Source organism: Mastomys coucha, unplaced genomic scaffold, assembly GCF_008632895.1.
Source record: "Mastomys coucha isolate ucsf_1 unplaced genomic scaffold, UCSF_Mcou_1 pScaffold1, whole genome shotgun sequence".
In the NCBI taxonomy this organism is placed as follows: Eukaryota; Metazoa; Chordata; class Mammalia; order Rodentia; family Muridae; genus Mastomys; species Mastomys coucha.
This window is the reverse complement of record NW_022196891.1, coordinates 77792024-77805333: the sequence shown is the minus strand read 5'-3', so window position 1 is coordinate 77805333 and position 13310 is coordinate 77792024. Positions and strand designations below refer to the sequence as shown.

Below are 13310 nucleotides of genomic sequence, written 5' to 3'. Positions count from 1 at the left end.
GTTCTGACAGCAGCTGCACAACTCTTCCCTTGTGAGTCTTGGAGGAGACACGGTGAGTGAACTCAGCATAGTAAGGTTTGTCTCGCATCAGCGGCACATCAAGCTCTGTGACCTGGTGGACCAGGAACTTCCGGAAGCTACTGGGCAGCATGTGTTTTCTTTTTTCTTTTTGTTTTTTTCTAGACAGGGTTTCTCTGTATAGCCCTGGCTGTCCTGGAACTTACTCTGTAGACCAGGCTGGCCTCAAACTCAGAAATCTGCCTGCCTCTGCCTCCCAAGTGCTGGGATTAAAGGTGTACGCCACCACCGCCCGGCCTTTTTTTTCCTTTTCTTTCTTGCTTGGACATGTATGTACACCTGAGTGCAGGTACCCATTGAGGCCAGAGGTGCTGGAACTCATGGGTGCTGAGGATGGAACTTGGGTCATCTAGAAGAGTGATGCACAGTCTCCTGCTGCGCTATTAGATTCTTTCTAATATCCCTGCTTCTTTGCCTTGTCCTGTAACCAGTGTTAGGCATTAGGACCTGGCCCTTGAACCTTCTCCATACCCTGTTATTGAAACCTCTGGGTTTCTGCCAGTTACACTTAATTTTGACACAGGTCTGCCTGGTACTAGATCAAGTTCTTTGTCCTCTTTATGACAATCTCTGGCTTCACCAGAGGTCTGAGTGCAGTGGCAGGCAGAGCAGCTTCTGTAGCAGGCCGAGGGCCACCCCCAACCCAGTGGTGAATGGTAAGAGTCCCATACAGAGGCCAAGGCCATCCATCTGGAGACCAGGCCACACCAAGGCCTTGGAGCGATGGCGATTCACCCAAGACTTTTCTTGATAGCACAAAAATAAAACATGAGTGGAGCATCCCCCAGCTAAAACAAAACAAAACAGAAGGGGCTGGCAAGATGGCTCAGCGGGTAAAAGCACTGACTGTTCGTCCCAAGGTCCTGAGTTCAAATCCCAGCAACCACATGGTGGTTCACAACCACCAGTGATGAGATCTGACGCCCTCTTCTGGTGCGTCTGAAGACAGCAATGGTGTACTTATAATAATACATAAGTCTTTGGGCCGAAGCGAGCAGGGACTGAGCAACTGGAGCAAGCAGGGTTGACTGGAACGAGCAGAGGTCCTAAATTCAATTCCCAACAATCACATGAAAGCTCACAACCAACTGTACAGCTACAGTGTACTTATATACATAAAATAAATAAACAAATCTTTAAAAAACAAAACAGAAACCAGCAAACGGTCAGGCTAGTGTAGTTTCTCAGGGGGGAAAAATAGTGTTGTGTGGAATATTGACCGTCCCTGTAAGTGGATTTATTCATGACGTGAAGAAAGAAAACAAGTGGAATCAGAAAAGCCAAGAGTTAGAGAGGTCTGTTAGGGAGAGCACTCACCTAGCCAAGGGTCAAAGTTCAGTTCCCAGCACCACCAAGTTAAACAACCCTGTCGAGTTCAGGCCGGCTTCCCGCAGCAGCACAGGCCGCAGCAGGTAAGGTTGGGTGCCACAGGCTTCTGGGAATCCAGTACCCTACCTATGGTGGACTCCCAGCACTGTCCCAGGCTCCCACCGTTCCTGGGCTTCCCCCTGCCTGGCTTCCCTTGCAACTTTACGGTACACAGCCCACTCTAGTGGCCACAAGAAGTCTTTCTACCCCACAATTCGTTTTGTTGTTGCTTTTTCAAGACAGGGTCTTTGTGTAGCCCTGCCTGTTGTGATAGTTTGTATATGCTTGGCCCAGGGGGTGGCACTATTAGAGAGTGTGGCCCTGTTGGAGTGGGTGTGGGCTTTAAGACCCTTGCCCTAGCTGCCTGGAAGTCAGTCTTCTGCTCGCAGCCTTCAGATGAAGATGTAGAACTCTCAGCTCCTCCGGCAACATGCCTGCCTGGATGCTGCCATGCTCCCACCTTGATGATAACGGACTGAAGCTCTGAACTTGTAAGCCAGCCCCAATTAAATGTTGTCCTTTATAAGACTTGCCTTGGTCAAGGTGTCTGTTCCCGGCAATAAAAGCCTAACTAAGTTCTGTAATTCCCTTTGTAGACCAGGGTAACCTGGGAGTCAGAGATCTACCCGTGTCTGCCTCCTGAGTGCTAGGACTAAAGGTATGCACACCACCTCAATTAGTGTACTTGAGACAGGATCTTCCTGTGTAGCCTAGTTTGGCCTCAGATTCCACCCCCACCCCCACCCCCGCCCCAAACTGGGCTCACAAAGTCATGTAACTATGTCTAGAAGCAGTAGAAGGCCTTATCCAGGGCCCACAGAACAAATGCCACCACAGAGCCTGCAACTTCATTTCACTGACACCCACAGTTGGAAACAGTATGGGAGCTGTCCTGAGAGATGAACTGAACTTCAAGGGCAAAGATGGAACACGCCTTCCTGGACGAGCCACTTGGCAAGCAGAGGTTTCTAGCAGGCCCAGTGCAATAGCCAGAACTACACTCCCAGGGCGCATCTGTTGATAAGCCTTATTACTTCATTTTTTTCTTTCATTTTGAAAAGCTTTATCCTCTGCTCCCCCGATCTCTGGCAAGGAAACCCAAGGCCACATCCCCAGACACTACCTCTGAGCGACAGTGTCAGCTTTTATTATTCAAGGCTAATTGGCTTTGTGACACAGGGTTTCTTTGTACAGCCAGGCTGATTGCACAATCTCCCTGCCCTGGCCTCCAAGTGCCAGGGCCACAGTGTGTACCAACATGCCAGACCCACCAAGACGTGTTAGATTTAAACAGCCTGTAAATTATGTCACCTCTCTGCTAGACACTGACGCTCCCTTCATAAGGGGAAACTGATATCGCAGGCAGTTTTCCTTGTATCGTTAGCCAGCTCTGCTCTGCCAAGCCCATGACCACATCTCACAGGCCACAGTTTTTGCACTCTCTGCCCCAGTCCACTCAGCCTTTCTCAAGTCTGTGGAAGAGAGGCTTCCACCCTGCATGTGACACCTGACTGCACCAGGACACACCATTTAACCACCAGGGCTCCCTCTGGGGACACCCTAAGAGACCCAGCTGTCTCCACGCTGGTTTGGGTTCTGTATCTATCTGGCATTACAAAGTACAAGTCAGGGCTGGAGAGATAGCTCAGCAGTTAAGAGCACTGACTGCTCTTCCAGAGGTCCTGAGTTCAATTCCCAGCAACCACCTGGTAATGGGATCCAATATCCTCTTCTGGTATGTCTGAAGACAGCTACAGTGTACTCATATAAATGAAATAAATCTTTAAAAAAAAAAAAAGGTGCACGCCCTTTCAAATGACCTTTTAAGTTTCGAATGGATACCTACGTGGTCTGTGTTTGTCTTAGGGTTTCTGTCACTGTGATGAAACACCATGACCAAAACGACTTGGGGAAGGAAGGCTTTATTCAGCTCACACTTCCACATTGCTGTGTATCACTGAAGTCAGGACTGGAACTCACACAGGGCAGGAACCTGATGGTAAGGGGCTGTGGCAGAGCGAAGGGAGGAGTGCTGCTTACTGACTTGCTTCCCCAGGCTTATTCAGCCTGACTTCTTATAGAACCCAGGGCCACCAGCCCAGGGATGGCACCCCCCACAACATGTTACCCCCACCACCACCCCCATCGCTAATTGAGAAAATGCCTTACAGCTGGATCTCACAAAGGTATTTCCTTAACTGGGGTTCCTTCCTCTCGGAAGACTGTAGCTTGTGTCAAGGTGAGGTGACACAAAACCAGCCAGTACAGTGTGAAAGGAGGGTTCAGCTACCCATACTAAAGAAAAATGATCCTCCTCAAACAACAGAAATTCGTCTCTTTCTTGGTAGCCTGCTCCTCTGGAGCCCCACTCTGGAAACCCTTTACACAGTGGGGATCTTGAGGCTTCCAGATCCCTCTACCAGGCAACTTTGCCTTCGAGACTCTGAGCACTGTGGTTACATCATAGAAACGGGACAATCATGGGATAGAAATGTTTGGATGGGGCTGGGGGAACAATGGCAGACTTGATGACTTTGGAAAGCTGCAGTTACATGGTGAGCTATCATATCTGTATAATTTCCAGAGAGAACAGAGAGACAATGTCAGGCAAGGGCAGGAATATCTGGGGAAAACAAACAAACAAAAAAAACCAATTGCTTAGAACGTTTCCAAATTTAATTAATAGAATAAAATGTACGAAGCCATGAAGCTCACCAAACTCCAGGGCAGAAGAATAGACCATATTTAGGCACACCTGAAAATGGCCCCAAAGAAAATGTTATGACTGAAACAACACATCATCAGAGAAGGGGCCAGATGATGATGAGGATGACAAGTCAATACCTGCTGTGTGCAGAAACCCACTGTAGACAGGAGGAGCAAGGAGAAAGGAAGAGAAACACGCACTGTGGAAACGAGGAGAAAGCTGGAGGGCTGCACTTCAGATAACACAGATGAACAGGACAGTCACCATTGATGAAGGGAATTTCATGGTTCACTGTTCAATAAGTACGAGAAGAGTGAAAACTTAACAGTAGCTTTAAAATATAAAGTAAAAACAGAAGAGTTTAAGAAGTAGAAACACTGCGTCCATGTGTGGATTGTCAGACGGAAGAAAAAAAAATCCAAAGCTCATCAGAGCCAGGCATTTTAAGGCATTGCAGAAACATATGTAACATATATAAGACCACTGAGTTATTAATATACAAATGACAACTCAGCAAATGCTAATGAAGTTATTTTTAATCTAAAAAAAAAAGGCAATTGCCACAATCCTAATTGAGATTTGAGTTTTCTCTTAGTTCTCGATGAAAATAAACCAGCAAAAGCAGGTCATGTGATCATCATGTCATGTGATCAACCCGACCAAGCCCTCGCATAAACCCTGCTGCCAACTGATTGTGTGCTCTTTCCAACAGCACACAGCATAGATCATGTCAGACCCTATCCTGGGTCAGTCATAAAAAGATGCCGGGCACCTTCTGTCCTGAATAGTCACTATCAGTAAAACATTTACAGAAAATACAAACATTTGCTAATTGGACAATACACTAAAAATAATAATAATAAAAATAAAACCTATATTCAGTGAACAAAGATTTAAGGAGCTAAAGAAAAATGATAAGCACAAAGCATGTAGGAGAGGAAATAAAATTCAAAAGCCAATGAGATAAACAACTGAGAAAAATCCACAAAACCATATTCTTTGAAAGCCAAATAAAATAGGCCCCTAGCTGAAATAAAAATCCCCAGTGTGAGAGGCCTGGACACAGCTAAGCCCTACCCCTGGTAACACACGCACAAGCTACTAGAGAGAGAAACAAGATTTTGTTTTGTTTTATTTTGTTTTTAAAGATTTATTTATTATTATATAAGGACACTGTGGCTGTCTTCAGATGCACCGGAAGAGGGCGTAAGTTCTCATTACAGGTGGTTGTGAGCCACCATGTGGTTGCTGGGATTTGAACTCAGGACTTTCTTACCCGCTGAGCCATCTCACCAGCCTGAGAAACAAGTTATTAAAATCAAAGTTATGAGTAACTGTGCCTACACAAAAAAAATTCTTAAAAATATCTTACCCAAGTGACATAATATATAAAGCCAAAGAAATGTATAAATCTCTCTGACAAAGCACTCATGCCTGAGACAGGAGGATCACTGCAAGTTTGAGACCAAAGTGACTACACAGTTCTTGGTCAGTCTAGGGTACAGAGTTGAGTCTCTTACAAAAACATGAAAAACTGAAAAATAACATACAAAAGTTTTCTCCTCCAATGAAAACCTCAAGCCCAGGTACCGTTAAAAGAGACTAGTTAGAACCAAATTATTAAAACCTGGCTTTTAGTATCAAAAGTCTATCACAGCGGAGGTGGTCAGCCACCAGGAGGGTGCTGAGGGATCACTTCTTCTTCCCCTTTGAAGGCTTGGCAAATAAAGCTGGGTCAATGTGCTCCTTTGTGAGGCCTCTGACAGAGAAGAGTCTGGCCGCGCGCTCCTGCAGGGTACCCCCGCACTTCAGTCCAAGGGCCATCAGTTCACACTTGAGCCTCTCCAAACCCAGCGACTCCAACTCGGCTGCAGAGCTGAACGCTGACAGATCCACAGCTTCCAGACCAAGAGCCTGATGGGAAAAGGAAACATTAAAGCCACCCCTCCCTTCCTGAGGACTAAATACAGACCACATTCTATTTTTAAGGAAGTGCCTGCCACTCACTGCACTTTCACCTCTGTATCTAGAAACACTCACAACAGTGACATGCATGCAACTCCTCCCCTCTGTCCCACAATAGGTCTCATATAGTATCAAAGCTAATCTTTAATTTACTTCTGGAGCTGAAACCGGCCTTGAATTCTTCATCCTTCTGTCTGCCTCTCAAGGGCTAGGATATAGGCATGCACCACCACAACCGACATCTATTTTTGGCTTTTTAAGATTAGGTCTTGCTATGTATGTATCCCTGGGCTCAAACATTCAGTACGCCCCCTGCCTCTACCGCCCAAGTGCTGGGTGTTAGAGGTGAGCCCTAGCTCTCCCAGCTTAGGACATGATACTTCAATGATACTTTTCTTTCTTCTCAGATTTCACCAGTTATAGAATCTCAGCAGGAATACAGACCAAGCCTGCTCTTAGACTTTTACCACAAGTAAGGGACCCCAAGGCTTAATACTGGTGGATACTCACCCTTTCCTCTACTCTATGAGCTCCACAATCTTAGAGCTTTCCGTTCTAGCTACATAAGTGAGACCAATGTGTTTCCACTTACAAAGTGATTAAAAAAGATGTGTGTGATGGGCTTGCAGCTGTTCTACCTAAAAATACCTTTATAGACTTTAAGACAAAACTAAACACTTCTAATTCCCTTCAAGAATTTTCCTTCCTTTTTAAAGTTTTATTTTATGTGTATGGAATTTTGCCTGCAGGTCTGTATGAGAACTGCACTTGGTGCCCTCACAGCCCAGCAGGGGGTATCATCAGATCAGATCCTTTGGAACTAGAGTTAAAGACAGTTGTGCACAACATGCTGAGAATCAAACCCAGGTCCTCTGGCAAAGAGGTTAGCGTGCCCTACTCCCTGAAACGTAATGGACTGTGTGTGTGACATAAGTGGGCATGTGTCTGAGGACAACTCTCCTTTCACCTTCACATCATGAGCTCTTGGTACAGTCCATGTAGGGGCTGGAGAGATGGTTCAGCTCTTAAGCTAAGGTCCCAAATAAAAGGACAAAAAGAACAGAATGTGAAGCTGGGCGGTTGTGGCGCTCGCCTTTAATCTCAGCACTTGGGAGGCAGAGGCAGGCGGATTTCTGAGTTCAAGGCCAGCCTGCTCTACAGAGTGAGTTCCAGGACAACCAGGGCTACACAGAGAAACCCTGTCTCGAAAAAAAACAAACCAAACCAAACAAACAAACCAAGAAGAGAGCGTGAGACTTAGATTTAATGATAGAAGAATGGGCTTTTCTCTGCTACAGGAAAGACATTTGTATCCAGGTGACAATTTGTCTCACATGAGAAAGAAAACTCTAGGGCTGGAGAGATGGCTCAGTGGGTAAGAGCACTGACTGCTCTTCTGAAGGTCCTGAGTTCAAATCCCAGCAACCACATGGTGGCTCACCACCACCTGTAATGAGATCTGATGCCCTTTTCTGTGTGTCTGAAGACAGCTACAGTGTACCTATTTATAATAAAAAATAAATCTTTGGGCTAGAGCGAATAGGGACTGACCAAGCGGGGCCAACCAGCTCGAGTAGGGTTGACTGTAGCGAGCAGAGGTTCTAAAATCCAATTCCCAACAACCACATGAAGTCTCATAACCATCTGTATAGCTACAATATACCCATATACATAAAATAAACAAGTAAATCTTTAAAAAAGAAAGAAAGAAAGAAAACTTTAGCAGGGTGGTGGCAGCATATACTTTTGATCCCAGCAACCAGGAGGCAGAGGGCCAGCTTGGCCTACATAGTGAGTTGCTATACAGAAAAACCCTGCCTCAAAAAAAAAGAAAAGAAAAGAAAAGAAAAAGATAAAAAAAAAAACCCAAGTCTCAGTTTAGTAGGAGGAAACACAGCATACTTCATCAACTTGAAAGTACCAATATAGCTTTGTTATTGAACATATAAAGAAATAAACAGTGGGCTAGAAAGAAGGCTCAGTGTTCAGGAACATCCACTGCCCTGTCATATGGGCTAGAGTTTGGATGTTAGCCTCAGGTGGTTCACACACACCCTTTTCTGGACCTCCTGGGCAACCATATACACTCATGCATATACACACAGAGACAGACAGGCAGACAGACAGACACAGACAAATAAATACAAGTCAGGCTTGGTAGTATATGAGTTTCATCTCAGTACTTGGGAAGGCCTCTCTGAGTTCGAGGCCAGCCTGGTCTACATAGTGAGTTCCAGGACAGCCAGGCCTCCACAGAGAAACCCTGTCTCAAACAAGGCTTCGTTTCCCTTTACCAGCTTCTCTTTTATATAAACCTGCCATTTTTACCACTCGCTCTCTGGGTTCTCTGGGTCCTCAGCTCTGCTATGGGTACACCTGCCCCGCATCCTGCCCGCCCTCCCTCCATCCACATCCCCAGCCCCCCAAGGCCCAGTTCAATCTGGACACTTTTCAGAAGCACCTGGCTGTACTTTCCCTCCTATCTACATTAAAAACGTTCTCCTCAGCCACAAAACACACACACAAACAACAACAAAAACAAAACACTTAAAAAAAAAAGAAGAGAAAGAAAGATTACAAACCAGGCCATAAGTGAAGCCCCCTAGCTTAGAACTGATGAACACGGCACCAAGGCCACCACCTAGTGGCAGGACAATGTAATGTCAGAGCTTAGAGGGGACAAGCTTCTCATCATCTGTAGGATGAAATGTTTTCACTAAGCAGCTGTTGGGGAGGAGGCACATCTGCATCTTGACCATTTACTGTGCAGGTCTGACACTACTCCCCCAAACACCCACCAAAAAAAAAAAAATCCCTGCAGTAGATAGATTACTTCGTAGTCATAGACTTAGAAGGCGGAGAAGAACTGCCCTGAGTTCAAGGCAGCCTGCACTGGAGTCCCAACCAGACACAGAAGTGAGACCCTATCTCAAACAAACAACAAAAACCAAGCAGACTAAAATGGGGTGGAGAGACGGACGGCTCGGAGGTTAAGAGCACTGCTTGCTCCTCCAGAGGACACGGCTTTGACTCCCAGTGCATCCAATGCCCTCTTTTGGCCTCCATGGGTGCCACGCACGCACTTTCCACACAGACACATGTGCAAGCAGATCATCCATACACATAAGGAAAACATTTGAAAAGAAATAACAAGCACTGGGCTGGAGGCACATGCCTGTGATCCCAGTGCTGGAAAGGTAGAGAGAGGCAGAAGAGCTTCACTTTGGGGCCAGCCTGGTCTACAGAGCAAGCTCCAGAGCATGCAGCCTTGTGCTCTCGCTCTCCGTTTCTGTTGTTGCTGTTGTTTGTTAAGACTTATTTATTTCATGTACATGAGTACACTGTCATTGTCCTCAAACACACCAGAAGAGGGCATCAGACATCATTACAGATGGTTGTGAGCCACCATGTGGTTGCTGGGAATTGAACTCAGGACCTCTGGAAGAGCAGTCAATGCTCTTAACCGCTGAGCCATCTCTCCAGCCCATTTGCTTGTTTTGTTGTTGTTGTTTGTTTGTTTTGAGATAGAGTTTCTTTGTGTAGCCCTGGCTGTCCTGGAAACTTGCTCTGCAGACCAGGCTGGCCTTGAACTCAAGAGATTGACCTGCCTCTGCATCCTGAGTGCTGGGACTAAAAGCGTGCACACCACCACCACCACAACCCCCAGCCTTAAAAAAAAAAAAAAAAAAAAGAGTCAAAACAAAACAAAACAAAACTGCAACATACTATGTCTCCTGAGTTGCTTCCCTCTAGGTTAGCAGCAGGGACCATTTTCCCATCTTCTCCAGACAAAGCCATGGCAGCTCTGTCCCCAGCAGACACTCCTGTCTTTTGATCCTTTTCTGTGGGCTCAGCACTCTCTGCTTCCTTCCTTGCAGGGGTCTCCTCTGTCTCTGTGACTGTCTTCCTCTCCTTGTTCTCCGTGTCAGATGTCTCTCCTGGCTGAGTTCCTGCATTCTCCAAAATGCCTTGTCCAGGCTCAGTCCTGGAGTTCTCAAGTTTTTCCGGCGACTCAGTGTGTGTAGCAGATCCCAAGCTCTGAGGACTGCCAGGACAGTCGGCTGCAACCTCTACACCATCGCTGCCATTCTCCTGAGCACAGCAGCTTGGCTCCGAAGTCCCAGGAGCATCGTCACTGTCATCCTCTGAGCTGTCGTCTGAGCTTCCAGTACTGGATCCCTCGGCAGCCTCCAGTCCTTCCATGCCCAGCCTGTGGAAAGAAGCAGAAGGGCGTGACACCATTCCCAGTCTACACCTTTCTCCCTACATGGGAGATTTTGTCTAAATAGTAAGAGCACAGGCTAGCTTAAGATGGCAAGTAGCAAGTTTCAGAAAACTACATTCTGAGGCAGAAATAGAAGAGGAAGCACCTCCAGAGGACTGCATGCAACCTCCGTGAAGCCCGACAGGAGCGCCATGCTCTCGCCAGCACCCTCACACCTAACTAAGCATTTCCATATGGCCTTTTACTGTGTCTAACTGTCAACAGTTGGAATTAATACAGAAAGGGAAAGGTTCAAGTGTAATTTTAGGAGAATAACACACGCGCACACCCACACCCACACACCACGTACACACCCAAATTTATTGTTCAGATTCTGTTGAATGGCTTCCAAGGCAGAAAACACTACTAGTGTGTACCAATCAACATAACCTGAAGTCTGAGTCCTCTGGAAATTTGAGCTCCCATCAATGCTACTTAAAAATGTGCTTGTTTGAGGCCTGGGTGTGGTAGCCCATGTTGGTGATCTGTGATCCAAGCAGAGAAGGCTATTGCAGGGGATCCCGAGGTTGAAGAGCGTTCTGGCAGATAGAGCAATACCCTATTTCACATAAATATTAAAAAGAAACAAACAAACAAAGAAAAGAAAATTGGGGGCTGGAGAGATGGCTCAGGGGTTAAGAGCACTGACTGCTCTTCCAGAGGTCCTGAGTTCAAATTCCAGCAACCACAAGGTGGCTCACAACCATCTGTAATGAGATCTGATGCCTCTTCTGGTGTGTTTGAAGACAGCTACAGTGTACTCACATACATAGAATATATAAATCTTAAAAATTAAAAAGAAGAAAATCAGGAGGGAAGGGAAGGAAGGAGGACTGGCTCTCGTGCCAACAGACAAGGTAGAAAGTCACACAACTCCTCCACGATCGATGCAGAGGCGACAGGAAGGACTTACCAAAAGCATTTCTTTTTCTTCGCACCAGCTCCCCGGTCCGATTTTGCCTTGCTAGGCCGTTTGCGAGTCTCGGTGATCTCTGCTGATACCATCTTGCTGGAGGCAGCCTGCATACCTACGGGAAAATTTAACCAGATTCTATCAGGATACAATCTATAATCTGAAGCTCTGTATTTAAATTTCTTTTTAAAAATTAGCATACAAAGTAACAAGCTCCTTTGTAGTTGTTTTCACAGACTTAGCTAACCCTGTTCCTCACCTGATGGGTGTAAATTGTCATATATGGTTATGAGATTAATCTCAAATGCAAAACACCATTAAGGAACCACACTTGTTTGTGGCCAGGACTCATTCAGCCCCAGCTAGCCTCAAGACACTGTGTACCTGGAGATGACCCTGACCCCTGACCTGTGTCCACTGCTCCAGTGGGAGGGTCACATGCACCATGGCTCCTAGCTAGATACTGTCTGGATTTTTGGCTTTTTGCTTAGGTTTTGCAAGGCAGTGTTTTTATGTATAGCCCTGGCTGTCCTGGAACTCGATTTGTAGACTGGGGGTGGGGCTTGAACTCAGAGATCCACCTGCTTCTGCCTCACAAGTGCTGGGATTAAAAGTGTACCACCATACCCAGCTTAGAACACTATTTTTAAAACACAATATGCAATTTGTAACTTGAATCTGAAGGTTCATAGCTAACAGTTCTTTACATACCTGTCTTTTCTGTCCTAGACTTTGGATGAAAAGTCCCTTTAAGTCAACTAGACTCACAACAGGCCCAGGACACTGTCCTGAAGGCTTTAAATATGCTGATATATGTACACAGCTCCTCAAGACTTCCCCTAGCCCTGCACTGCACAGGGGAAAAAAAAAAGATGAGCTGGAGAGATGGCTCAGCCACTAGAGGCTAGGCTAAGGAGTCTAAGGAATTTCCACAGAAGTCTGTGAATGCTGCGTGTATGCTGTGCTGGGTGTGGTGTAGGGTCAGCGTGTAGGAACAGGCTGTGCTGAAGTCTGAGCAGAGGTTCCAAGGCTTTCCTCACCCTCCTCCAAAATGCTCAAGATCCATTATGAGCAGTGGATCGTGGCTTCGGGGCCCATAGAGCATGTGGAGGAATCCTAGCTCTTACCTTTGAGGACTGAGTCCTCCAGGCGTTCAGCCATCTCGTGGCACTGCCTCTGGTAGTCAGGGCTGCTGAAGCAGTGCGCAGGCTCGGCGAGCTTTCGCTGCAGTCTCTCCAGGCGCCTCTGCTCCTTTTCGGCCTCTCGCTCGGCTTGCTGTTTAACCCACTCGGCCATCCTGGGGAAGGGAGGGGATGTAACTGGATGATGTATCACACACAGACTAGACATCACATGTCACACAGCACTTAGATCAGCGGCAGACCACACTGACGAAGTGGTCTCATACTGTGAAGGACTTGAAAAACTCTTATTACTTAATAACACTGTATTCATAGTAACATTTATTCACCTGTTTGTGTTATTTAAAAAAAAAAAAAAACAGGGCTGGTGAGATGGCTCAGCGGGTAAGAGCACCGACTGCTCTTCCAAAAGTCCTGAGTTCAAATCCCAGCAACCACATGGTGGCTCACAACCATTTGTAATGAGATCTGACTCCCCCTTCTGGTATGTCTATATAATAATAAATAAATCTTTGGGCCTGAGGGAGCAGAGTTGACTGGAGCGAGCAGAGGTCCTAAATTCAATTCCCAGCAACCACATGATGGCTCACAACCATCTGTACAGCTACAGTATACTCATATACATAAAAATAAATAAATATTAAAAAAACAAAAAAACAAAAACAGAAACCCCTCCGGCTACAAGTAGTTAAAAAGTACAGAACAGCCAGGCCCAGGACATAATACTCGCTAATAATGACCACTAATCTATCTAGGTATTCAGTGCAGGAAGGGTGATCACAGGGATCACACCCATGAAGCTCTATATTTAAATTTCTTTTTAAAAATTAGCATACAAAGTAACAAGCTCCTTTGTAGTTGTTTTCACAGACT

The 13310-nt window shown here is 46.1% G+C and overlaps 1 protein-coding gene across 1 annotated transcript in view; it reads right to left on the bottom strand.

The window, feature by feature from the left end:
* Positions 1–4100: 4100 nt before the first annotated feature.
* The window catches only part of Sde2 (SDE2 telomere maintenance homolog), a 16837-nt gene continuing 7627 nt past the window's right edge, over positions 4101–13310 (bottom strand). The window contains exons 4-7 of the mRNA XM_031391223.1: positions 12423–12592; positions 11296–11410; positions 9845–10328; positions 4101–6067 (exon numbers count right to left, since the gene is read on the bottom strand). Of these exons, the coding sequence (XP_031247083.1) occupies positions 5846–6067; positions 9845–10328; positions 11296–11410; positions 12423–12592 (991 nt within the window). The 3' untranslated portion in view covers positions 4101–5845. The remainder of the gene's footprint in view (positions 6068–9844; positions 10329–11295; positions 11411–12422; positions 12593–13310) is intronic.